At 46.1% G+C, this 27,447-nt stretch overlaps 1 protein-coding gene across 2 annotated transcripts in view; it reads right to left on the bottom strand.

Annotated features, from left to right (window-relative positions):
- The window catches only part of Slco3a1 (solute carrier organic anion transporter family member 3A1), a 297,126-nt gene that overhangs the window by 55,235 nt on the left and 214,444 nt on the right, over positions 1–27,447 (bottom strand). For both annotated transcript variants that reach the window (XM_026394053.2, XM_026394052.2), the window contains exons 3-4: positions 16,736–16,834; positions 6,713–6,976 (exon numbers count right to left, since the gene is read on the bottom strand). In XM_026394053.2, the coding sequence (XP_026249838.1) occupies positions 6,713–6,976; positions 16,736–16,834 (363 nt within the window). The remainder of the gene's footprint in view (positions 1–6,712; positions 6,977–16,735; positions 16,835–27,447) is intronic.

Raw genomic sequence — 27,447 nt, 5'->3', positions numbered from 1 at the left:
CTAGATCAGGCTTCAATGCTGCCTCCAAACTTGGGGTCTGCAAGCCCTCCCTTTGAGGTCCTCAGTTCATCCTTCCTCATGTCACCTTCTAGTCTGCATTCCAGCTGCCTCTGCCAAGTGGCTGGAGTTGAACATGAATAAGAGAGGTCTGTAGTCACACAGGTATGGGAAGTTTGGGGTAAAACAAAGCCAGCCAGTATTCTTGCAGCTGGTTTCCCCAGAGCTTTGAATGGGCTAATATAAAGTATGGCTCTCTAAGAGGGTCACAGTGCATGTGGGTTCCCACTTACATGGCACATAACCACTTTCCTTTTGCTGTGGATGTGTTTTTCCCTGAGCAACTTAGAGGACTTGTGTTTCAAGGAAACCCTTTTGGGAAACACCACCTTCTGGTTATTTCCTCTACTCATTCATTTAACAAATGCTCCAGGAATATCAAAGAGAATGCCCTGCATCAGGCTAGGTGCCCTCACACATGTATGTCTTGGTGGCTTTGATGAAATAACTTGAAGACAGCAGCTTATCCACAGACATATCCCCCGGTGCAGGTCCCAGCAGGCTTTCCATCAACACCGATAAGAACATAATCAAGCCACTGACCAGCCTGGTCCCTGGGGACCTATAACAACTTCTATTGCCTGGCCCAGGATTCCAAGTGTCTGGGAGGGCAGATGGTTCCCTTCACCACGGAATCAAGAAAGAAGATTTTCAGAGGAAATCTACACAAGGCGAGAGCACAGTTCTGAAGACAAATCGTGCAATAAAAAACACTCAGCCATTTAGCCTGCAGAACAAGGACTCTCAGATCACCAGGCTCCTCACAATAACAATTGGCTGAAAGGCACAAGCCCCTAACTAAGAAAAATGTAGCCCAAATCGACTGCTAAACTGATAGGGGATGGAAGAGGCCTAGCAGAAAGACAGAAACCAGGGGTGTGAGTAAAGTCCTGCAATGGGGGGTGAATCTGTCCCTTGCCCAGCAAGTGGAACACCTGCTAGAGATAGACAAGTGATCTCATGAAGCCCAGTGTTATCTGGGAAGTCAGCTCCGACAATTGGTCCCATGGACCCTCCCTGACGCAGGTGAGTCACTTGTGGGCTGATGGTGGCACTCAGCACCTAAGAGGCCCTGACCATGCCCGTGTCCTTGGGAAGGTCACACATAGGCCAAAGTGCAAGGTGGTGGTGGGATGGCAGCAGGGGAGCAGTAAGGAAAGCAGAAAACTGCACTGGGCTTGGTGATGCATGTCCAGCCATTCATTTGCTCCTCTGCTTATCAGATAGCAGGGATTTAGCACCTGCTGTGTACCGGGATATGAGCAAAAGCAGACGTGGTCCCTGCCCTGACTGGGCTGATGGAGGAAGTAAATAAGCACACATTTACAGATAAAGTGATGACAAGCCTAGGAAGGAGTTCTGACAGGAGGTCATGAAAATGTCTTCCACAAATGAGGTGAGGAGCAGATGTCTGAAGAGGGGATCAGAATTCCAGAATTCCTCCCAGGACTTTGCAAGTGCAAAGTTCCTGGGAGGAATGGAGCCCCAGGGAATACGGGAGACTAAAAGGAGGCTGGGAAGAGGGGCATGGAAGGAGCAAGCAGGAGGTGTGAGAGAGGCTGGAATGGCCTCGGAAGGGCTTGGCCTCTTTCTTTTTAAGCAGCAGGTAGTGATATGTATGGTTGCTTTCTGAGAAGGTCTCAGTGTGGAAACAGTGTGGAGGGGTTTGGGGGAGACTACAGTGTGGGAGAGACCAGGGGCAGGAGCAGGCCGTACAGTGATTTGCGTGGCCAAATCAGCAAACTGAGTTATGGGCTGCCCTGGGCCCCGGCACATTTCAGCTCTCTAAACGCGAGTCTCCTCCAGAGCTGGGGTTCTACATGTGCTCTTTTGGAGAAAAGCAAGTAAAGCAGAAACCATTATCACACACAGGAAGGGCCTTGGGTCCTAGGCGGATTCCCTTTATCCTCCTTAGTCATTTCATTAACAGTTTAGAGAATCCTGTGGAAAACCGCAGAGAGCACACTGCAAGTGGTATCTGGGGACCTGGGTCCAGTCCCAGCTGTGGGGAACCTAGGTTCTTGGTTTAACCACTCCCCAGCCCAAGCTCCAATGTCCAGGAAAGTCACACAGAGGTCAGTTACAACCCCCACCACATCTGCTGTGGGACCCAGTAGCAGAAATTACGGGGTCTGGATGATGAATTTCATGACTCTGAGCCTGGTACCCTAGTCCTACCCAACCCATTCAGCCACCACTTGCTGTCTCCCAATTGGGTATCTTTTCTGGGACAGAGAGAGGCAACTTGGACAGATAGGTCAGTATGAAGGACTTGGAGTTAAAGAGTACTCGGCTCTTGACTGCTCTGGTCTCTCAGTGATCAAAGGCAGGTTGTGCCCTGCAGGTTTGGGACCTCTGGAGCAGTAACATTCATCCAGCTAGAAGTTCAAGATGTGCCAGTGTTAACAGGAGGGTGTCCTTCCCTGCCTTTTAGGCTGGAGACTTGTCTGCAAGACCCATTGCTTTAGGGTATATCTGTGCTATTCTAGGTGACAGCCAAAGTTTTAATAGACTACCGAAAAGTCAGTTTGCACCTGGCGGTGTCACTTGTTCTTTAAGAGAGTCATTTATTGTCAGATGAAGCAGCACAATGTCATGATTAAGAAGACGGGCATCAGGGTCTTCACCAGAGTTCAAAAGTCTTTCCTTTCCATCTCTAAGCCTCAACTCCCTTATCTGTAAAATGGCACCAATGCCTCCTCAGGCTGGGGGTATTCAATGGCAGTGCAGGGGAAACAGCCTCAACTGCTGTTAACATGTGTGGGAGCACATATGTGCACACTGGCAAGAAAGTGTGCATTTGTTACTTTATGTAGATGCCATCTACATGCCAAGCACTGTGCCCCTCACTAGAAATGAGCAGATAAAATAAAGCCTCATCCTTGGAGACCCACAGTCTTTTGGTAGATACAGACAAGCAGCCAGACCACCATGGTAACACAGTAGAAGAGGCTTTGCTAGGGCTACATGAGCCATAGAGAAATGCAGCTCATCTTGTCCTGGGCACCTGGGGACATGCACATAGAGGGGCTGCAGGAGACCTCCTAGGAACATGAGGACAGAGCCCAGCCCAGAAGTGATCCCAAGGAGGAAAAACCATTCCAGGAAGAAACAGTAGCAAGGAGGAGCATTCCAGATGCTTTTCAGGAACTGAAGGTGGAGAGATATATGGCTATAGAACAGTCTTAGGTCCTGTTTGTAAGGCTTCCGAGGGTTCCAGAGACAACTTATAGTGAAACGCAAGACTGTGGATGTGACCTGTAATGGGGACTAGCTGATAATTCTATACATGTCTATTTCAAAATGAGCCCAATACCTATTAAAAATCTGGATGTGAAATTTAACATTTATAGTGATGCAATACTGTCTATTACAGTCTCTTGAATTCCTTCCTCTCTCCAGGTGCAGCCTTTCACAAAGAATTCTGCAAAAAGCTGAGTATCTCCTAGATTCAGAAGGCCATGCCAGGTGTAGTCCCAGCCAATACACAGCTTACTCATGGGTTAGAGAAGAAAGAACAGTGTTAGACACAGAGGGAGCTACCTGGGACAGAGCTGGGCCATTCAAAGAGCAAGATCAGGGAGGAGGCCTTCAGAGCCAGGACTTAAAAGAAAAGCTATTTGGTGGCACAGCTGAAAATGCAAAATGTGCCTTGGATTGGCAGGCTTCCACCTGGGGGAGTTACTGGAGTTTAATAAACCCAAGCATTTATTCATCTGCTGTCTGCTTTGGAAAATGCTTACATGACAGTCACTACAAGCTGGGGACTCCTGGGCTATTCTGGAACAAGACTCTTCTTTCCATCCTTCACCTTCTGCTAAGGGTTACAAACCCAACTGATGGCTGGCTTTGTTGGAAATCAACCTTCGAAGCCTGCTTCTTGAGGGGAGTGCCCTGAAAAAATGAACCTCAGACCCAAACTCCCATATCACCACAGTTCAATTTCCTCTGTAAGTGGACACAAGTAATAATACTATCCTCCTGCAGCTGTGGTAAAGATTAAACTAGATCCCACATGGTAAAGCCTAGCAGAGTAAAGTGACATGGCCCAGTGAGAGTGGCTGAGCTGGATTTGAACCCAGGTGGGGACTCAGAGCACTCAGGGGACACAGATTGATGGCAGAAGAAGAAACACTTTTGCAAGTTCAAGCAAAACACATGAGCAACTGCAACCTGTAGGTTTTGAGAGCCGGATTAATTCCTCTGATTAGTGCAACATTGCTCAGCTTATTTTTATGCATAAACATGTAGTACACTGCCTGGAGACCACAGGGGCTTTCAAGGCTGAAAACTGGATGAAAACTTAGTTTGGGGTTGCCACCATGCCACTGCACTGTGCTTTTGGTGAAAATGTCCACGTGGAAAAACCATTAGTCTCACGGGGGAAAGAATGAATGCAAGCACCAGGGCCCCTTCTCCATGTGCTGGCCTGTGTAAGATTTAACAGCTCACATGGCTATCCTCTGGCTCTGGCGAAGAGTCTTCTAGAGACACAGCCTTCCTCTCCTGCTGCCTCTGGGGATTGTTAATCAGAAAAATCAGAATTTGGTGTGTATACAGATCACAACTTCTGATCATTTATGGTCTAGTGTGTTCCAGACCTTTCCACCCAATTGTGCACCTGTCAGCTCAGGTACAGCCCACCTAATGCTTATATTGTTTTTGATTTGACCTCACCTATTGCAGCCCTCCCCTAGTGAAGTACCAGCTCCAGGATATAAGCCACTAAGCCACCATTGTGTACCCGACCCCCAGTAGGATCTCAGGAACTCTGAAGCCATGACAGCCCCTCAAGACTCCGTACAGCTTTGCCTTTGATCCTTTCCTTGCTCCTCTTGGGAGAGGTGAGCTCCTCACTGCTTGTCATCTCCCTGCCCTTATGTGTTGTTGCTGCTATGGTTTCTCTGTCCCAGGCTGTCCTTGCTGGCTTCTGGTCTGTTCCCATATAGGGTGGTGAGTTCTTTGATCTTTATAAGCCCAGAGATGGAAGATGAGAGATTACTGTGATCCTCTTGCAAGACAGGGCTGTCACACTGGGGTGAGGAGAGATCAGGAGAGGCGGGCATTACCACTCTGGGTGTCCTCTGCCAAGCCCACTCTTGTGTCATCCAATTATTCCTGTGAGTTTGGTTATTGGGATGGTCTCTGTGGCTAGAGAGGAGCAGCAGGCATCATCCTCCAGCCAGCTTGGAGTCTCCCAGAAGTAACTCTGTTATTAATTAAGTTCTAGAATATATCGAGGAGGGTGGTCCCCACCAAGGCAACCTCTGAGGACAAAACTTGGTGGCCCTTTCACTTACCTATGCATTCTAGAACTTAGATGAATTTTAAGATCTTCTACAGTTAATTCCAAATCCCAGCATTGGTAGATACTGGCATGGAATATGGAATCAGACATGATATTATGTTATTAAATTATGTCTTTTCAGAAATCACATGCATCCTTTCAATGCCTAATGGACTAACAGGTAGGATTAACAGTCTTCTGCAGGCAGTGCTTCTGTTTACAGGACAGTACTTTCAGGGAAGAACTGTGAGATTGTGCAAACACCGCAGGGAGAAGTGAAGGGTGGCTGAGCTGCAGAGGAGGAGACGGTGGTCCAAATATGAGGCAATCCAAGGCTCTTGTGCATCCATAGCAGGTGCACCTTGCTACACAGATGCTCAACATAGAGACTCTTAGTGTTAGATCAAAGAGAGTCCTGGAGGGCTGCATTTGTCGATGCCAAGGGCTGGCTTAGCAGCTGAGTGCTCAGTTTGTGCAAAGAGGTGACTGGCCATTGCCTTTATTCCACCAGGGAAACAGTGTCCCCTCCTTGCTCCTGCCTGCAGCAGCCTGCTCATTTCTAAAATCCAGCAGGTGTTTCACTGGACCCAAGCAAGGAGTCCTGTAAATTAGGGATCACCACACGTAGCTCACCAGGGGGCAGCTGTGACAGACAGCTGCTTCAGAGGCTGATGGGTGACATTCAGCTACTCTGTCACTTTCCTTGCCTTGAAGGGACTATGCAGAAGATGGAAGCAACCTAGGGGGACCTCTTATTCTCATTCTGCATCGCTGTTTACGCCTCACCCATTTTGTCAGAAAAGCTGGGCTCATTTTTCTTTTAAAAACGATAGCCGGGCTTTGCTGCATTCCATTGGATGGCTCTGTTACCAAGAGGGGGTTGGCATTTACTTCGGGAGGAACACATCTCTCATCTTTAGCAGAGGAAGGACAATGAATCTGAAGAAACGCATTTTGGATGTGGCTTTTTAAAGAATGTGTGCACCAAGCAAAGGGAGCCCACTTCAAAAATCCTTTGTTGCTTCAAGGTGCTCGTAAGTGGACTTAAAGAGTTGAAAAGAGTTGCTTGGCAGGTTTTGCTTCCTTACTCCCCATTTGTGTTCTTCCTTCTATAGACACATATGCTTATTGGACATCAGGTCCTACATTAACCGTTGGGGTTTCAGCAGTAAATGCTGACTATGTTTGTTCTCAGCAAGCAAGTCTGGCCATAGGCACAGGGCTGTAGGGGGCAGTCATGCACAACAAATGTGAGTCAGCCTCCACTCAAGTCCTCTAGCACCCAGTCCTCAGTACCACCCTTTCCGGCATCCCCTCCCATTTCTATCTCCTTATTATTCGGACCAAGGGTGGAAGAGCTACCCTTACCTTTCAGTTGCTGGAAGCAGGAGGCACTGCTGTCTGGCTCCAGGGGGTGCCTCAGGACCCCATTGCTGGGCTTGGGCCTCTCATATTCTCTTTCTGGGAGCATGGCCTGCTCACTCTCCATGGCGGGGTCTGAGTGTGGGGGCAGGGACTGTGGGAACCCGAACATCAAAAGGGAGGAGAAGAAGAGTAAGGCACCGCAGAGCAGAAAGCCACCCCACCAGGCTCCGATCCAGCGGGGGTCGTCTGGAGTGATGTCCAGGTTACCTGCAAAAAAAAAAAAAAAAAAAAGGAGAGAGCTCAGGTGAGTGGCGGGGACACACAAGCCATGGAGATATTGCTGAGGACTTGAGCAGCAGAGGCTCTGCATTGCAGAGGTTCAAGGGCTCTAGAAAGAGACCAGGGAGGAGTCTTATTAAGGAAGTTGGGGCCTAATCCAACATAATGGAGAGTAGAGCCTACTTTATCTTCTATTAGGTGCAGGGTCTCTAGTTTAATTCCTAGGTCCTTGATCCACTTTGAGTTGAGTTTTGTGCATGGTGAGATACAGGGACTTATGTTGCATAGGGATTTCCAGTTTTCCTAGCACCATTTGTTGAAGAGGCTATCTTCTCCCCAACATATGTTTTTGGTGCCTCTGTTGAATATAAGATAACTGTATTTATGTGGGTTTGTCTCTGTGTCCTCTATTCTGTTCCATTGGTCTACCAGTCAATTTTGGTGCCAATACCATGCCGTTTGTTTGCATACTCTTACATTGCTGGGGGAGCTGTGAATTGGTGCAACCATTCTGGAAAGCAGTATAGAGATTCCTTGGAAAACTGGCAATAGAACCACCATTTGACCCAGCTATCCATTCCTTGGTTTATACCCAAAGGACTTAAAAACAGCATATTACAGGGACACAGCCACATCAGTGTTTATAGTAGCCCAATTCACAATACCTAAACTGTGGAACCAACCTAGATGCCCCTCAGTAGATGAATGGATAAAGAAAATGTGGTATATATACACAATGGAATATTACTCAGCATTAAAAAGAAAATAAAATTATGGCATTTGCAGGTAAATGGATGGAGTTGGAGAAGATAATGCTAAGTGAAGTTAGCCAATTCCAAAAAACCAAATGCCAAATGTTTCCTCTGATATAAGGAGGCTGATTCATAATGGAGATGAGGGGTAGCATGGGAGGAACAGACGAACTTTAGATAGGGTAAAGGGGAGGGAGGGAAAGGGATGGGGCATGGAAGCATGGAAGACAGTGGAATGAGACATCATTACCCTAAGTACATGTATGAAAACATGGATGGTGTGTCTCTACTTTGTGTACAACAGAGACATGAAAAATTGTGCTCCATTTTTGTAATGTGAATTGAACTGTATTTTGTCATGTGTAACAAATTAGAATAAATAAAATGGAAAAAAATAAATAAAAAAAAAATAAAAGAGAGACCAGGGAGGGAGAACTGGGCCACCGGTCTAGGAAACCCATCGGTTCCACGTCAGCGCTTCGGTTTCTCTCGGAGCCTGAGACTGATCACGTTCTCTCCTTAATTTTCTTGTCTACCCTGTGTTTATATCAGTCTAAACAAAACCGGTGAGAAGCCAGATGCCTCTGAATCTAAGCTGGAATTGGTTGACTTAGCAGCGCTGCCAAGGTGTGCGTGTGAAAACATAAAGCAACATTTATTGTTGGAGGGTAGGCTTTCACTAGGTCTGTTCACACTCACCCCCCAAACAGCTCATCTGAAATCCCATTCAAGGGCCCTCTCCCTGTCTTAAACCAGATTTACAGCTTCCAAGGGAAGATAATGAAAGTAGACGGAGAGCACAGGGCTGGACTTCCATGTACACTCGAGGTGCCGTGGTTGAAAAACTCGTGTCTCTTCTTTCTGCAGGACTTCAGGCAGGTGGCTTAACTTACCATGCTTCAGTTTACTAATCTATATAACACTGATGACAATGACAATACTTACTTTATGGGGTCACTGGGAAAATCCAACCAACCACACCAGCTATAAAGTGCTCAGAATCGTGTCTGGCACATGCTGGAGTAGCCAATGGATACCAGCTTGTTTTTTAGGGCTTGGGTCCTGCCAGTGGACAGGTTAATTCAAACCTTGTTGGTGGCCTGTGGTTTGGCATTGTCCCTCTACGAGAAAGCTCTGCAGCCAGCTCATGTGCTTAGAGGCACCCTCTGTATGTGGCTTGGCTTCACTGGACTGTTATTTTTGACTTGCCAGCTGAAGTCATGGGAACACAGACTACAGCCTTCTCCTTGGTATTTTTCCTTCTTTCTCTTTACAGCTGCCCTGCAAAGCATCATTCCCAGAAGAATTGCTCTTTGATGATAAACCATGCTCCTGGAGCCCAGAAGGAAATTCTTGGAGACCTAGGGAACGGCACATGAGTTAAGACTAACTGGTCTGCAGGCCTGGACCAGATGGATGGTCAGCTCCGGAAAGAGTAATGACTGCAGACACCAGATGAACACTTCAGCATTTATAAAGCGCTCTCCCTGAAGACTCCTCAGCTAACACTAATGATGGTGCCAGCCATCATTTACAGAGGGTGTCTGTCTGCACCAGCCATTATGCAGAGCACAGTCATTTATGTCCCAGTCAACCCTCCCTGCAATTCTACAAGGCAGAGAAACTTCATGACCCCTATTTTGCCTATTCACTATCTGATTTTATTTAGATGGGGAAACTGAGGCTCACAATGGTTAGGTTCCCTGCCCAGGTTCACAGAGTGGAAAACTATAACCTCAGTATTTGCCCATAAAGGCCCACACTCTACCACTCTGCTATACTGTTGCCCTCGATAATCTGCACTCTGCTCCCTACAGCGATCTGGGTGAATGATTCCTTCCTGTGCTTTGTACAGTGGGCCTAAGACCACCAGCTCTTTGGAGAGGTGGCAAGCTGATTCTGCAACACGGTTGATCTCTGTCCTGGATGTACACCCAGCGGCATTAACCAGGGACCAGATGTTTCAGAGAACTTGGGGGCTGAAACCCAGCCCTTCCCCTTATTAGCCATAGCACTCCCTGGGCCTCAGCAAAATAAACATGGCATCCACCTACAGTAGTTGCAAGGATGAGAGATCATAAGAATCCCTGGCACGTAGTAGGTTTTTTGCATGTGGCATCTCTTATTATTTTCATTTATGTTTCTTTGTATATAAATGAGCAGTTAAATATTTGGATTTTTTTTTTTTTAAAGAAGTTTAGGCATAGGAAAATACAAGGTGATCCTGAAAGCATTTTTATGCAAATGAGGAAAGAGAAAAGGAAGTGAAATTGCCTGGGGTAGCTGAAGAGGACTGTTTCACTAGTCACTTACTGTTTCTTCACCTGCTGCTAAGCAATGAATGAAAACAAAGGGAGCTGCCAGCTCCCCTGCATTGTCTACAGGCTTCATAAAGGGGGAATTGGAGCCTGGCAGATGTGAGTGATGAAAGAGAAAGAAAACCTAGCAGTTGTTGGGGAAACAAAAACAGTCCTACATGGAAAGTCACAGGAAGTTAGTGACTCTGTTGTAAGTGTGAGAAAACATCCGGGGGAGAGAAATGGCAGTGGGGGTGGCAGGCAGCTGTTTGTGTAACCAGTGGACCTGCTCCTGTAGGTATGTGCATGTACTCGGAAAGGCTAGGTTGGCTGGAAGTTTGAATGACAGGGAAGAGTGCATCTTCTGTGTTAGAACCAAAGCACACTTGCCTTTTGGGTGAAGCCAGAAAATGGGGTCCGCAGGGAGCTAGGTGGAGGGCAAGATTTTGTAGATCAGGAAAAGCATCATTGGCTATTTTGAGAAGTATTGATTCCCCCCTCCCCTTAATTTCAATTACCCAGAGCACTGTGGCAGGGAGAGAAAGACCCTAAGGGAGAAATCACTTGGCTCTGGAGTGTCTGCTCTCTACATGGGTAGGCTTCATGACTGACTTCCAATCTGATTTTGGGAAGATGACTAACGCTTGAACCCAGTCTGGAAACTTCTTTTCTCCACCCATCTCCACAATGAATACTATTTTTATGAGGCATTTTGGCTAGCTGTGGTGAAAAACTTCCTTCCACTTGCCTGGCCATTGCCAAGGCTCAGTAGAGACTGTTCCAGAATTACTGATGCTGAGGGGGAGTTTCCCACCCAGGCTGACAAACAATGGAGTGGTAGATGTTGGCAGTGTCTGCATTCGGAGAGCCTCTTCTTCCAGGGACAAGGGGATTACACTTTCCTGACTCTATGAAGTCTGATGTAGCCATGTGCCAGAGTTTTGCCCATGAAACATAAGCAGAGGGGACATGTGTCACTTCTGTGTGGAAGAGTATACAACTGGCCTATGAATCCCCAAATTTCTTCCTCCTAAATGTTATCTGACAGGCTACAATAAACCTGATTTCCTATGGACCTGCAATGGTTGTACAGTATGAATAAGAAATAAACCTTTAGTTCTCTAAACCACTGAGATGTCAGGGGTATTTGTTACTATGACATAACCTAGCGTACCCTGCCTAGTACAAAAGACTTAAGAAATAGACATTCCTGCTCTGTGGAGGCAGGGCTTGAAAACCTCTTTTTTTTTTTTTTCTACCTGATTCTAGTTCATGTCTTGACTTTAAAAAATTACTGCAGTTTCAGCCTTTTAATGAAGGCTTTTGTCAGCAAGATGCTCAGAGCACAACAGAAAAGCACCAATCTGTCTCATTTAGTCAAATGCATCAAATGGTCAATGAAGTCAGATGCATGGATGAAGAAAGATGCTGAGCGGAATGGGGCAGGATAGTATCCCCAGCTGAAGGGAAATCCTGAGCAAGGAATGATTTCCTCAGAGGACTCATTTCCTTTAGCCACGTGTCTATCACTTGGCCAATATAGACACTGGTAAAACATGCTATTTATTTCAGGTAGAAATTTAGATGTATAATACAAACAAGAAACAAACCTTCAGGACTTTAAGGCCGTGAGGTGTCAGGGGTATTTGTTACTGCAGCATAACCTAGAGGGAAGGACAGGAGCAGAGCAGGAGAGCTACCTGCTGGGTGCACCATGATGGTAGGCCCATCTGCCAAGAGACCAGACACAGTTGGGCCTGGCTTTGCTTAGAAGTCCCTGGGCAGAGAAGGGTCTTTTCTTTATAAGATCCATTTTTCTAATGTTTCCCTTTGGGCATCTGAATTTGGGGATGTTTTTATTATTTGCATTGAGTAAGCTGAGTGAGTGGGTGACACTGTTTGCTTTCTCTGAGGAGGGGCAAGTGCACCTATGGGGCCCTTTGAGAATCCCATCCATTTCCAATGTTAAAGGAAATCACTCATAATGGGATTTAAACCAGTTTAACACCCATCAACCAGTCCACCCATGAGGAAACCTGAGATTGTGAGAAAAGCAGGTCAAAGCAAACAAGGACATTTCTACTTCTTCCTGGTGTGTAAACATCCCTACAGCTCTCTGGGTGCCTTAAAAAAAAAAAAAAGTTCATTTACCTATTTGTTGAACTTATTTTGCCAAACTTTTGCTATGGGACTTCAGAACACCAGGAGTATCATTAAGTTACAAACCTAATTAGAAATTGGAGACAGGGAGGGGTGTGGAGGGTGCCAGGGAACATTCAGGATCCCAGTCACTGGATTAATCAGTCCAAAATGAAGGGATCTGGCTGGCAGTGGCACCAGCTCTCTGAATGGCAGAGCAGGAGGTGCTCAGCTTGCTGACCTTTTTTTGTGGAGCAAACAGATGGCCATATTTTGCTCCAGATGCAAACACCTTACAGCTGTCTTCAGGGCCAGCTGGCAGGTGCCTTAGGATATGGATGTGCTGGTGAGGTCAGGTGAGCTCTGCAAGGCCTTTGTCCATGGAAGGGAGCAGCCTTCTGGTGAAAATCAGGTTTCAGAAAAGCAAGCTGTTAGGCTAGGTGTGGGGTTTGGGATAAGATAAGCCTGGGGTGGCATCCGGGATCTATCCCATACTGGCTGTGGAAACTAGTTAACAGCTCAGCTTCCTCCTTGGTCTATCGTTTATTGTGTCCTTACTGTATGCCAGGCACTAAGTGCTTTGAGTGATTAACTTGTGTCACCTGCACACAGACACCTGAGGAGTAACATCCCCCAGGTCAGGAGTCTCGGATTCAGGCCCGAGTCCTATACCCAGACTCTTACCCTGTGCATGATAAAGCTTTGTCAATAGCAGGTCCCTTACTCCCAAGATAAGGCTTTGAGTTTCCAATAAGCCAATCTATGCGCAGCTTCAGTAAGTGATCAGTTCGTGGCCACTGCTGTTCTTGATCTTCACCTAATAAGTCCACACCGTCAAGGTTGGTCAATTCAACGATCGGGAGCACGCTCTGCAACTAAGTCCTCTCTTTTTCAAGGTCCTCTTCCTAACTGAGTTTTCATCTAACAAAGAGATCCAAACAGGGAAATCCTGCAAGGACCATCATTTCTCCCTGCAGCTCTCAGAGGAGGGATCTATTCTCCTTAAGAAGAGAGGCAAAGGAAGCCCCATAGCCATCAAACAGATGAAAGGCAGGGGCAACAGAATCCCATGTCCAGGCCCAGCCAGGTGAGCCTCCAGAGGAGCTGTCCCATGGGACCTCTCCTGCCACAGAAGCCCAATCCTACGAGCAACCCCTCCACTGCAGCCCTGCCGCACCTATTCTCAGGTTCCAACCAGATTTTGTTCCAGACTCTTCCTCCTGAGTTGCTTCCCCAGCTGCCACCAGGCTGCATGGGGGGAAGATAACTTCTTCCCGCACCCCCGCCCGCTACCCACATGAAGGTCCTCTGTGACCTACCTTGCTGCCTCCACATGAAGCCACTGCCTCTCCAGGCCCCCTGCTCTCAGCTTTGATTTTAGAAATATGTGGCTATATCCCTAGCCCCTCAACATTCAGGCTTCAGGTCATGTTCCTGCTTATTGAACAGTCCTAAAGCAAGGCTATCTTTTATATTAAGTGAGGAAAATACAGGGAAGGCATTAAAGTATGGAGAATCCCTTCCTCAAAATATAGCCAAATCCACTTATCGATGACAAGTTTTTGGTCACAAAATTGGAAATTATAAAAATTGCTGGAAATTGTAGAATTCTGTGGCTGACTCCATAACAGAACACATGGTGTTCTTCTGCCCTCTCCTGGCAGGGAGCAGCACCAACAACCAACCTCGGGACCTTGGAGAAAGATGCAAACAAAGATGGTGACTCACAAAGCATCCTTCCATTTCCCAGAAACAGACCAGGAAGTCCCCTGTCAACTTGGAGTGAAGAAGACTGCCAATCATAAGATGCCCTGACAGAAGGGAAAATCGCCCATCTGTCTTGCCTAGGGGAGGTAACAAACTGACAATGAGATAGGAACTGTAGATGATATTGTTTCACACTGAGCCTTGAAGGGTGAGCAAATATGTTAACAGAATGGGATGGGAACAGCATTCTAGGCTGAAGGAATAGCCTAATCAAGCTGAGTGTTCTGAGAGTATACAAGTAAACCCCACCCTGCCAAGCTACCTGTCTATCACTTCTTTGGTTATTCTGGGCACTGAGAAAAGAGATCCAAATGATGGTACTTGCAGGATTTCCCTGTTTGGATCTCTTTCTCATTGGGGAGCTGGGTGAGAGCAATCTTGAAGTAGACACCTGCATGTTGGCTCAGGAGACCTGGGTTTTATATAGATGCACCCTTCACATTGGGTCCCTCTCCTTCCCTCTCTGGAACTCAGTTTCCTTAATGGGAATATGAAATATTTGGAAGAAAGTGATACCTGAGTTCTTTCTGGCTCAAATTGTGGTCATTCACAAGCTTGGTTCCAGGAGCCATGGATTATATGCCAAAGGCAGAGTATGTAGCCCAGCTACTTCAAGTTTCCCTCAGGTCAGCTTTCCCTTCCTTATCCTCCTCCCATCTCTTGTCCTGTGCTATAGCATTGAGAGCTGGCTTTCCTGACCCTACAAGCAAGATGACCGCTGGCTCCCTTCCTGGGTGTTTCTCTCACCAACCCACCCTTCACGCTGCCTGCTGGGAGTGGGGTTCAAAAGGCCAGCCAGCTGCGGGAAGCAGTGGCATCCCACCACCTCCCAGCACTTGACAAGAATAAATAAGGCTGCACTTGATTTTATTTTCCACTTGGAAATCTGTAATGTCATTAGCTACAAGTAAATATATCAGTGCGATTAATGGAGTGAATCACAAAGCGACTTGATTGGATTTAAAACCACATTATTTCTTTGGGGTGAATTAGTAAATTTAGCACTGTCGAAAGGTGATAGATTGGGAACCCAGGGACTGAGAGTTCTTATTGATCCTGAGAACAGATCAGCATGAAAAGTTGGTATGGCTTCTCCCTTTTGTTTTTAGAGAGGAACTGCGCTTCATTGCTCATTGAACTACACAGAAACGCAGTATTCCCTTTCAGGCACATGACAGAGTTTTTTCCACATGGGGTAGAAAGTGTCTCAGATGGTCTTCAAAGATCCCTGTCCCTCAGTATTCATGTCTGTGTGTAATTATCTCCTGCTTGACAGTGGAAGTGAACAAATGACTGGCTCCTAGCAAGCAGAGTTCAGCAGATGTCATCAGATGCCAATTCTAGATGAGGTTATAAAAAGACTGTGGCTCCTCATCTTAGGTGCTCTCTCTTACATTCTCTCTTTAGGTATTTGCTCCTGGTGAAGTACCCCTGTAGAGGTTCAGGGCTGTCAGCCTGGAAATGGACCTTCTAAGGTTACCAACACCAAAGGCATGAATTTGGAAGTGGATCCTTTCTCCACTAGGACTTGAGATGACTGCTGACTGGGCCAATGCCTTGATTGTAACCTGAGTAACTTAGAGCCAGAACCATCTAGCTAAGCTGCTCTTGTACTCTAGATCCACAGAAAAAAAATGAGAGATAAAAAATGCACAAGTCACTAAATTTGAGGTCATTTTTTCACACAGCAAATGAGTAAAAATCATATGTGTCATTTCTGAACACAAGTTTCAAGAGCCCTTGTGTAGTATGTCACAGACTGGCTTCCTGCCGTGGCAACTGTACAAGTTAGGGGTCAGGATGGAGCTTCTGTTATCCTAGAGCAATGAAACAAGTCCCATACTCTCTAACACCCCCAACCTATGTTGGACAGGGAGTGTGACCCAGATAAACTCTGGATGGATAAAAATCACTTAGATTTGGGAATTACTTGTGACCACAGCATCACCTAAGCCCACGCTGACTAGCACACTGTTCAATCACACAGGATCACAGAGCAAAGTAAGAAACACATTTGTTCTTCTGGTTAAGAACACAATAGGTTTCTCTTAAGATGGTTTCGAGCAGGATGTTTCCTGACAAAGCCCATCACAACAGTGATTTTATAGAAAGCATTTTTAAGTCATCTGTCTCACTGATCCCAAAGGCAACTTGAACTTCACATTTCCAGAACAGGTGTTACAATTTTCAGTTCAGCAAGGAAGGCTTTCATACAGTTAATGGGCCAACTTGCAATGAGTAAATGCCAGGCATTTCCTTCCACATATACCCTCTCACTTAATTCTTAAAGAGAGTTCTGGGGCAGATGTGATTATTGAATTGCTTAATTTACAGATGAGGAAAATAAAATACAGATCTGAAGAATGAAAGCCAGCCTGTGGCACTGTGGAAGGTGGTGGAACCTTTAGCGTTGGGGCCTGATGGAAGGAAGCTAAGTCATGTGTCCCAGTAGGGGATATTGGGACTTTGATCTCTTTCTCTCTTTCTCTCTGCCTTCACTTCCTGGCTGCCATGAGGTGAACGGCTCTGCTCTCACCATGATGTGCTTCCTCACCACAAGCTCAAAAGCAATGAGCCAACTGATCACAGATCAGCTCCTGAAACCATGAGACAAAGTAAACGTTTCCTGTTTTCAGGTCGATTACCTCAGGTGTTTGTCACAGTACCAGAAGGGTGACTAATACAGGGCTGTAGCTTAGTAGGAAGGTTTTAGAAGCCTAGAGGCTGAAGACTCCTTTACGAGGAAGGAAATGCTCACACGTGGTGGTTAGAAATCAAGGTCTGCTCCTTACTTGTGTCAATGAAGACTGCATCCACGTAGATTTTGGTACAGAAAGAGCCCAGAATAAATCCACAGGCAGGTCCAAATACCAACATTGTGAACAGGATTCCTGAAAGAAGACGAAAGGTTAGATTAAAATCAGAAGCTATTTAGTAAGCAAATCATCAAAGGTCAAGGAGATCATTTTATGTTGATCAGATGAGATGTCTGATTATTACAAATGATCTTACAGGAATGAGTCTAAACATCTGAGAGGAGAAGATCCAGGATTTCTCATTTTCAGAAAATCCATTAAAGTCCTGCATATTATGCCAGGATTTTATATTATTTTGATAGATTGCTTTGACAGAGATATTTGTAGGCCATAGCACACATTCCTTTGGGGGACTTCAACCATAAATCAAACACATGAAAAAAAAAAAAGATCCACATCTATCATTAATAGTTTTCCTGCCATCAACAACTTCAAAGGACTTTTATAATTTTGATTTTTGTGTTTATGTGGCTTTAGATAATTCATGGAATTCACGGTTTGCTAAGATTTCTCAGCACTCATTGTGCAAACTTTCTTGCAAAGTGAGAAAAAAAATGTAAGCCACAAATTATTTTCAAATGTAATGAAATGTTTATGTTCACTAAATTTAGCAAATAACAAAATTCACACAACGACATGCTTTGAGAAGAGCTAATTAGGCATTTTACTAATTTTGATTTTGTAAGCCCCACCCCACCCCATTTGTGTGTCACTGTCTTCTTGGCAGTTACAGTTGTTCTGAGCTCATTTGTCCACAAGATTTGAGAAGATGGCTGGCCCTGGTCCGTGTAGAATTATCTGATGGATCTAGTACCTGGAATTTTGTACAAAACTTTTGAATGATCCTAGGAAAAGTACTGATTCCAAACGAAAACCCACAGGCTGTATCTGTTTAACTCAGCTTCCTTTTTGATAGATATTTCCTGAATGCTGACTGTTCCCCAGGTCCTGGCCTTCCCTTGAGCTGCTGATCCTGGGGCTGCAGGGCCCAGTGGGCCTGCAAAAGCTCTGGCAGCTCAGGTGGACAGTGGCCTGCAGATGCAGATGGGTGAGCAAGGAGCAACCAAGAGTTGCTCCAGCTCCTCTGGAAGAGGGCTAGGTTTCCATACAACTTGGAGTTGAAAAGGGTAGGGAACAATTTTTTTCTTTTTCTTTTTTGTGTGAGAAGACCATTTCCAGAGATTCAGTTGGACTCTCTGGGGGTCACTTTCTAAGTGGCTCTTCCTCAGGGAGACATCACCAGGAGGCACCGTTTCCGCTTCACCAATATCCCAGGGCAGCACCTCAGATAGTGCAGCTGCAGAGGGCACAGCCCTGCGTCTTCAGGGAGAGTTGGTTCCTGAGGTGTGAGACTGACCATGGATTTACTTCTGAATTTGCGTCTGTGGCTCTCCACTGAATTAATTCTGTCAATCTGTGATTTTGTTCTTACTCATTTAGCAAAATCACCTCAAATGTTCTGCTTAAACGGATGAGAAACAGATGATCTCAGGCACTAAGATCCAGGATCCCTGTGTGAATAGGTAGTGCTTCAGGCCCAGGAGAAAATGTTCTTTTGCAGCCTAGTGCTGCCCCCTGCTGTCCTCCAGGCTCCTTTACACGAAGGCTGCCTGAGAAATGTGAAGACGTCTTTCTTTCTTTTACCCTGTGTAATGGAAAGCACTTTACACACAGTCTCCTCCAATCCTTTCAATGACTCAAGGGTGAATTTACTGTGCTCCCTTCACAGCAGAAGGAATGGGATCCCAGAAATCCCATGCCTTGCCGGCAGCACACATCCAAAAGGAGAGGGATGCTTCTGAAGCCAAGTTTCCAGACCCACTGAGGGAAGAGTGCAGGTGAAGGCAGGAACCTGGGTCCAAATCCCAGCTCCACCATGTCCTAGCTCTGTGAACCTTGGACAAGGTACTCCTTGTACCGTTTCCTCATCTGTAAAATGAGCGTAATATGAGAGCAGCTTCATGGGGCTATGGTCAGGATTGAATGACCTACTATTTACAAAAGCACTTAGAATAGTGCCTGGTACATAGCACACAGCAAGAGCCATAGAAGTGCCCATTAGACAGATGACACCTGTCTCTTCCTACAGTGAAGGGCCAGTGTGCACCCAGGTCCCTGGAACCCCTCCTTCCAGAGCTCATGTCACAGACAGATGACACCTGTCTCTCTTCCTACAATAAAGGCCAGTGTGCACCCAGGTCCCTGGTCCCCCTCCTTCTAGAACTCATGTCACCTCTGTGCCTCACTCCTGAGGCCATCCTCAGGGAGATGAGCTCCAGCTGAGAACAGGCCAGGCCAGGAGAGGATGCCTACTGGGAAGGAGCAGAGGTCAGTTTCCCCAGGACACAGATAGACTGAGTGGCCAGAGTCTACTCTCTGCTTGGACACTGCTGGCCAAGCATAATGGAAAGCTAACCCGGAAGTCACACACTACTCATGGAACTCCTCCTCCAAGGTAGCTGGTGGTTTCAACAGTGGCTCACACCATGTTCCTTCAGATGACATCTGATCTTTACAGAGTTGAGTTTTCTGCAGTTGCTATGAGAAAAAGTACTTATGTAAATCAGTTGGAACAGGAAATGAGGATGACAAATCTAATCTGATTTCAAGGTTTGAGAAGCTATGTTATTTCCAGCCAGGACGCATGTCCCCTGTAAGAGATTAAGGTTAAAGATAAAAAGAGTTTTATTTAATGTATGTGTATTATTTTTTCAAATAGCTACTATGTTGTTAGGACATAATAGCAAGTTTGAGCCTAACTGCTTAATAAATAAGACGATCAGCTAATTCATGCAGATTCACTGAAAAATATAGTTGAGACACTGTCAAAGTGAAACGGGGAAGTTTGGGAACCACAGTTGCAAATTTTCCTGAAAAGCTGATTATCTCAACCTGTGCTCAGAGGTTGAAGGGGTTTCTGGATGTGCCAGATTAGCCCAAGTAGGGACTGTGAGAAATTCCTGCAGGAAATGGCACCCTGCTGGTGAGCTTGCCTCCCCCCATGCTAGACAGTCTTTCATTGAGCACCAGCTGCTTTGAAGCCCTGGGGAAGAAGAGATGAACTGGTCAAAGAGATCCTGCCCTCAAGAAACTTGCTGTTTTATTGGAGAGACTACCGACCACTGTTAGTGGATCAAAAAATATGTTATCAAACACCTAGCATATGCCAGGCAGTATGATATGGCAGTGAATGGAACAGACAAAATCCCTGCCCTTGTGGGGTTTGCATTCTGCAGGATGAAAGGAATCAAACCGGCTTTTGGAATGCTGCCAGGAGCAGCTTAGGACAAGAATTGGATCGCCTTCCATTTCCATGCAGTTTCCCTCCTCACTCCCTTTCCCTCCCACCTCTCATCCCTGTTTAATGTAAATATTCTTCTCAAGCTCTTCGTCCCTACCCTGTCCTTGTTTACTCCCCTTATATCAAAGGAGTCATTTGGTATTTGTAGATCCTCAGGGTTATACAAAATGTCATATAAGAGGAAAGGAGGGGTAAGACAAGATAATACAAATGGAAGAAATGATTTACAGTAGAAGGGGTAGAGAGAGAAAAGGGGAGGGGAGGGGAGGGGAGGGGAGGGGGGATAGTAGAGAATAGGACAGACAGCAGAATACATCAGACACTAGAAAGGCAATATGTCAATAAATGGAAGGGTAACTGATGTGATACAGCAATTTGTATACGGGGTAAAAGCGGGAGTTCATAATCCACTTGAATCAAACCATGTAATATGATGTATTAAGAACTATGTAATGTTATGAACGACCAATAAAAAAAAATTATAAAGTAGGAAAATTATACCCATACCATTCAGCACTATGAAGAATAAATAATGTGCTCAATGCTGAAAAAAAAAAAAAAAGAATTGGAGACACAGAGAGATGCTCCGCCCCCACCTAGCCCTACAAGATGCAGGTGCTGCTGAGCCAGGTGTGCCTTGAAGGAGGAGGAGCGGACTCATGAGTTGACTCAGCCTCTGCTGGTAGGCAGAATGACAGCCTCAAAGATGTCCACAGCCACATCCCTGGAAACTGGGACTGTGGTCTTAAATGACTAAAGGGAATTAAGGTTGCAGATGGAATTAAAGTTTCTAATCAGGTAACCTTAAAGAGATTATACTGGATCATCCCCAACATAATCACAAGGGTCCTTTAAATGTGGAAGAGGGAGGCAGAGGTGTCAGCTGGAACTGTGGCGACAGAACCAGAAAGATGGCCTCATGAAAAAGACTGGACGAGTCACGCTGCCCATGAAGTGGTGGGGGCACAGGGGCCAAGCACTCAAACAGCCTCTAAAGGCTGGGAAAAGGCAAGAAAATGGATTTGCCCCCCAGAAGCGACCTCAGCCCTGCCAAAAATTACCTTGATTTTAGTTTTAGTGAGACCCCGCGCTGACTTCTGACCTCCAGAAGTGTAAGATAAATCTGTGTTAAGTCACGTTTTTAGTAATTTATTAATAGCAGCAATAGGAAACTAATCCAATCATTAGGCAACTTGGGGAGTGCTGGGCTAAAGGCTAAGACACTTCCATCGCATAGCTGTGAACATGCATGCTGCAGGAAGCTGCAGGAAGCTCTTCTGTTATCTGACCACGGAACATTTTTTTGTATGTGGGTGGGTCACTTCTAAGACATGGTGTTGACTGGGGCGCAGTCCCAGAGACCCTGGGGAGTTAGGCTCCCCAAGATGGAGGTGGCTCCTTAATTATTTATATCCTTAGTTCTGCTGACACACAGTGGACACACTAACTCTCCACAGAATGTGGGAACAAGAGCACCAGCTACAGAAGCCATGGAGAGCGAGGAGGGAGTGACTTTCTTGATGACGGGCTATCCCTGTGCACCCTGAGGAGAGATGCAGAGCTGGACACAGACCCTGCCTGCCTCTCCTCACCCAGGGCTCTTTCTCAGGCCTCTCTGCAAGGGGTTAGGGTTAGGACTGTGTACCCTTCCATGCAACGTGCCGCCATCTACACGCAATGCAGCCCTGGGGCTCACTACTGAGCCTTCACAAAGGGTCAGGTCACATGCATCTAGTCCAACAAGAATCTAAAAAATCCATCTGAAATTTTCTATTTGAAATTTACTGGTCCAGGAAGAATTATGCAAATTTATTAATGATACATGATAGTTAATGTATAGAAGTACTAGAAAATATTTTTTGCTTGTTTTTGGCATGTGACAAGCTGATTCTAAATTGTTTATTGAAACGCTGAGAGCCATGACCAGTCTAGATGCTTCTGAAGAACAGTTGCCAAGACTTGTCCTACTGGGTGTCAGGACTGCTTCCAAAGCTATGATGATGAAGACAGGGTGCTTTCAGCACAAAGAACAGCGAATGTCCCGATAAAGCAGAGGATGCAGCTCAGAAATCACCCTTACCTTTGCCGACATCTGATTTATGACAAGCTGTGTATATTTCAGTGTAGTAGGAGAAGGGATGGGACAACTAGAAATTTCATGTGTGTATGTGTGTGTGTGTGTGTGTGTGTGTGTGTGTGTGTATGTGTTTGTATATTACACATACATACACACATGGACAAATAAACTTGGGGGAGATCAGGATTGAACCCAAGGGCACTTTACCATCACCAGGCTTTTTTATGTTGGGACATGGTCTTGCTCAGTTGCTGAGGGTCTCACCTAGTTGCCCAGACTGACCTTGAACTTATAACCCTCCCGCCCCAGCTTCCCAGTCACTGAGATTACAGGTGTGCATCATTGAGTCTGGCTAACAACTTTAAATTATAAAGGAAAAACAAAAACTTCACCTTACAGCACAAGCAAAAATGAATTCCAGGCAAACTGGGGAACTTAGATGTAAAAAGGAAAACAACAAAACTTCTAGAAGATGAGAGAATAAAATGACTTCACAATTCTCACACAGAAGAAGCACTAGCCATCAAAGGAAAAGGTGGAGAAGCTGATTTGCCTTACAGTTAAGAACTTCGCTCATCAGATTCATCAGAAGAGCCCACTAAGAATGTGGGAATGTGGAATAATAAATGTGCAACACATATTTTTATAACACACCTAAAAATCAAGGGGCTCATATCTAAACTGTATAAAAACTATCAATTAATGAGAAAAAGTCAAACCAGTCAAGAAATGCCAGAAACCATAAGAGGAAATCTAATGGACAATAAAATATGAAAGGAAAGCTCGAAGGAATTCAGGGAACTGCAGATTCGAACCCCAGTGGAATACCACCCACTCTCCGCTGGCTGGATTCTGAGGACGCAAAGCATGGACGGGCAGGTGGGGTCCCCCATATCTTCCATACTGTTGGAGGAGTGTAAATTGAACACACCAGCAAAATGTCAGTATCTGAAAAACTGCAGACAAAGTAACCCAAAGATCAACTAATTGATGGGTGCCATTGATTCTAACTCCCTGGAAGCACCCCACACAGAGTGCGCCTGCGTGTACTGGGAGACACACCCAAGAACAGTGAATACCAGCAGTTAGTTGAGATTCCCCAACCCCAGGACAAACAGACACCCATCGCCCAACCACAGTGGGACAGATAAATGTACTGGGATCTCTCTATACCCTGGAAACACTGCACAGCAAAGAAAACATCATCTCCTGGATGGCTATGCACAACAAATCATCAGAACCACAGATCGAGATATATTGCTGAGCAAAATGACGCAGCCGGCATGATGGAGAATTCAAGATAGCACAATTCTATAGAGAATTCAAGGCACACAAGCAAACTCTTCAGCGATCTGAAATTAGGGAGCTGGACTATAAAGAAATCCAGGCAAATGAATATTACAGAATCCTGGACCATGGTCTTGCTGCAGAGCAGGGAGGGGTCACATGTGAGAAAGGAGGAGCAGGGGCGGGGGGCGGGTGAGGGAAGGTCACTCTGGTGCTGATTTTGTGATTGATGTATTTACAGGCAACAAGAGTGTGCACCACACAACAATGTTTAAGCTGTACGCTTATCTTTAATGCATGAAAACCCAATTGTGCACTTGTGATTCAAGTCCACACACGTACAAGACTATGTGCTGGGTGCTCACTGTGCCATGCTGAGGACTGGGGCTGTGTGATTTCGACCTGTCAGCTCACAATTCTTTCTAACAGTGCAATGGATGGGGTGTCATCATCCCCAATTTATCCAGGGAAGTACAGAAGCTTAGAGATGCTTGGCAGCTTGTCCCATGACACATGATTTCTGGGTCTCCCCAGAGAACTCAATCACAAATAAGCAAGGCTGAGGAACAATGGCAGAGTCAAACCCCATACTTTACTATGCAAAGGCAGACACCTGAATGCATAGCAGGGTAACCAGAAATCAACATGCATGGCAGGGAGGCCCTTGCACAGTGGGGCTGGCATGGGTGTGGATTCCCGAGCCAACACTTATCTGCTGGGAGCCCTGCACCTGTGCTTCAGCCTCTCTGTGCTGGTGTCTGTCTCTGAGAAGGGTGGATGTAATAAGATATATTTTTTAGACTGTAGTGAAGAATACAGGAGAGCCGACATAGCAGCCCTGTGTGACTGGGGCACAGCAAAGAACTTCACTAACAGCTTCCATGATGCTCCATTGCTTTGCTCTGCATTAGAAGAACATGAGAAAAGGAAGACATTGTGGATCCCACTTTGATCCAGCCGTGTGTCTTGCAGCCAGCCTCCCTTGGAGGCCTGGTCTCCAAGGAGGTACCCTCGCTGGCTGGATACAGCAGGACACGCAGCATGTGTGGAGGGAATGTCGACCTTTCTCTCCAAACCTTCGTCTTTCTCTTTGTCAAAGTGCCATGCAGTCTAGTTTCCCTGAATTGCCTACAGAGGACAGAGGTACAGGCATCTGCCACCCTGTGGCATGAACTCTTGAAAGCAAAGGCCACTCAGCCATCTGCAAGCCCAGGGTCTGTACTTATGTCTCTACTCAGTTTGTAAATAGAACTGCTAGTGTTTCCTGGCCTCAGTTTCCCTGTGTAGGACAGTGCCAGTGCTCGCTGTGCCTCAGTTCCCCTCTGTGAAATGGGCTGAGGCCTCCTGGGGGTGGTTTCTGGGTGTGAATATACAGAAAGGGCTTTGCATTCATCTCTAGAACATACCAGCTCTCCACAAACATGAGCTGTATAATAAAAGTATCTGCCTTGCAGGAATGTTTGGAGATTTAAGTGATTAATGCATATCATGGGCTTTCCACACAGCCTGGCATATAGTAACTGCTCAACAAACCTCAGCTATCATCATTACAAAGAAAATGGACACCTTGGCATCTCACATTGGTATCCACTTGGATGTGCCTTTCCAGTCTGTTTCTACCTATAATTTAAAAAATACTCAATAGCTCTCCTAATAATTGAAACACCCGGAAAAAATGTTAAAATATTTTCTAAAGTCTACCCTTCTGAAAACTAGAATTACTGACTTCAATAGAATTTCAGGTGTGATGGCACACGGCTTCAAGTGCCAGGCATTTGTGGCTGTCCTCCAGAGAGTGCCAGAGGAAAATCCCAACGCACTCAGGAAGCACTGCCCAGCCTCCAAACCCCGGCTCCCATCCTGTCCTTCCGTGGCAAGAAGGGCACCCAAGGACACTGAGGTCTCAGGTGACAGCCCGGACTTCTTAGCAGTGTCATAGAGCAGGGCAGGGGAAGGGCAGAGCTGAGACTTCTGCATGTGACATTCAGAGTCTGGCTGTGGTTATCTTAAGAGGATCCTGAGATTGGCTTGCTGTCATCTCAAGAAAACGACCTTCTCTCTCCAATAGCATCTTCCTGGGCTGGAATGCTCAGGTGAATACTTCCACCTCTTTGGAAGGCAAGTGATCTACTTAAATCTTTTGGTTTAATTATAAAAGTGATGCATTCAGAAAGCCCGGGGAAGGTAATCATCCTGCCATTCTAAAGCAACTGTTCAAGGCTTTCCCCATCCTTTGTACTGTATCTGAGACCAAACAACTTCTCCTGATTGCTGGCTAAGGACTATGAGGCTTTTTTTGTAGATGAGACAATAGAAGCTCAGAGCAGTCAGTCAGCTGCTCTAAGGATACACAGCATGAACATGGTGGAGGTGGACATGACCTCAGGCCTCCAGGACCTAGTTCTTAGAATAGATGTCTCAGCATAAGAGAAAGGGCTTTAGAATCAGCTGACCTGATTCCAACCAGGTAGGCATCCTGGCTCACTTCTCAATTTCTGGATAACCGATTTTTCAGTTTTGTTTGGGAATGAGAATATCTACCTTGTGGGTCAGTGAGAAATGGATGTAATGTATGCAAAGCTTCTAATGCTGACACAAGATATAGATGCTTCCTAGAATTATCTTTGTGCCTCAGGAATGATGGGTCCAGGAGGGAAGGCCTGAATGGCTGGTCTAAGAGTGTGTCTGTTTCTGCAGCCAGGCTAAGCCTAGATGGTCCCTTCATTCCGGAAGAGGAGACTCAGGCTGGCTGTGGCTCTTTCCCACTAGAGGGCAGCACGAGCCTAAAAAAGAGAGATTCTGGCTTGGGCAACATCCTCACTCTCCACTTCCCAACTGCTAGTGTCATCCCAGGTCAGAGCATCCCTTCTCTCAGCTCCCACCCACCTTGCATGCCCTCAGTTTATGCAAACATATTCCCCTAACTTGAATCCACAGGCTCAAAGTTCTCCCCCCCAGAAGGTGTGTTCTGCCTCATACACACATGAATAAAACATGACCCATAAACAGCAAGAAGCCTGCAAAACATGCAATCCTTGCTTATCCAACGTCCACTGCCAACAGCCTGACAGCATTAAGTAAATGACCTTGCTTATGTCTGAAGAAGAGGTGCGGGGGGCAGGGAAAGAGGCAGTGCCGACCGTTTGTTGAACAAACAGTACAAGCCAGATATTGCACATAATTTATACAATAGAATTATCCCCACTGCAAAGTTAATACACGAAACAAAATGCTAATGCTGCTAAGGTCAGGTGCTCTGTAACAGTGACCGAGCTGGTCCCCTTCCCATGGCATCAGACCTGTTTATCTCTTAGGTAATATATCCGAATCTCAAATTCATTGGCACGTTGGAATCAACTGGGAAACAAAGTAAATACTAACCCCCAGGTCCTGCCATTTTAGATGCTGATTTTGCTGGTCTGAGAGACTACCTGGGTACTGGGATTTTTCCACAGTTCCAAGGTGATTTTATTTGCAGCTAGTTTGAGAAATCTTAGCAAATGAGCCCCTGACCTCGATAAAGCTTTAGTTCCTAACACTGAGCAAAGAAGCAGTTGGTATGTAAAATGCATTAAGGGCCATGGGAAAAGGAAGGATGTGGACACTCGCTGATTTCAGCCCCACAAAGCAGAGGGGCAGTTGGTCACTGAGCATGGCCAGACTTGAGGTCGCTGAGCATGATGGCAGAACCTCAATCTGTGCAGCCAGCCAAAGCAGCCCAGTATGCACCACCACTCTGCACACACGACTACAGATCAGCACCTAGCACACCAGCAGGGCCTTGGTGCTGTGCAGCATGGACTTGCTCATGCTGGTCCTCAGGCTGAACCCCTTCTGCAGGACCCTTTGCACAGTTAGAGTCCTACTTGCCACTCTAGGTCTGCCTTAAAGACCACCTTCTCAAGGGTCCTTCCTAGATTTCCTCTCTTCTTCCTCCCACTTCCTTTTTTTGACAGCGCACTGGGCCTGAGACTTTTTCTAGAGTTCTGCTTACATTCTGCCTGGATTCAAAAGCCGAGTTCC

The sequence above is a fragment of the Urocitellus parryii genome, chromosome 6 (assembly GCF_045843805.1).
Source record: "Urocitellus parryii isolate mUroPar1 chromosome 6, mUroPar1.hap1, whole genome shotgun sequence".
NCBI lineage: Eukaryota > Metazoa > Chordata > Mammalia > Rodentia > Sciuridae > Urocitellus > Urocitellus parryii.
The sequence above is the reverse complement of the archived record's forward strand: the minus strand, read 5'-3'. Positions and strand labels throughout refer to the sequence as shown.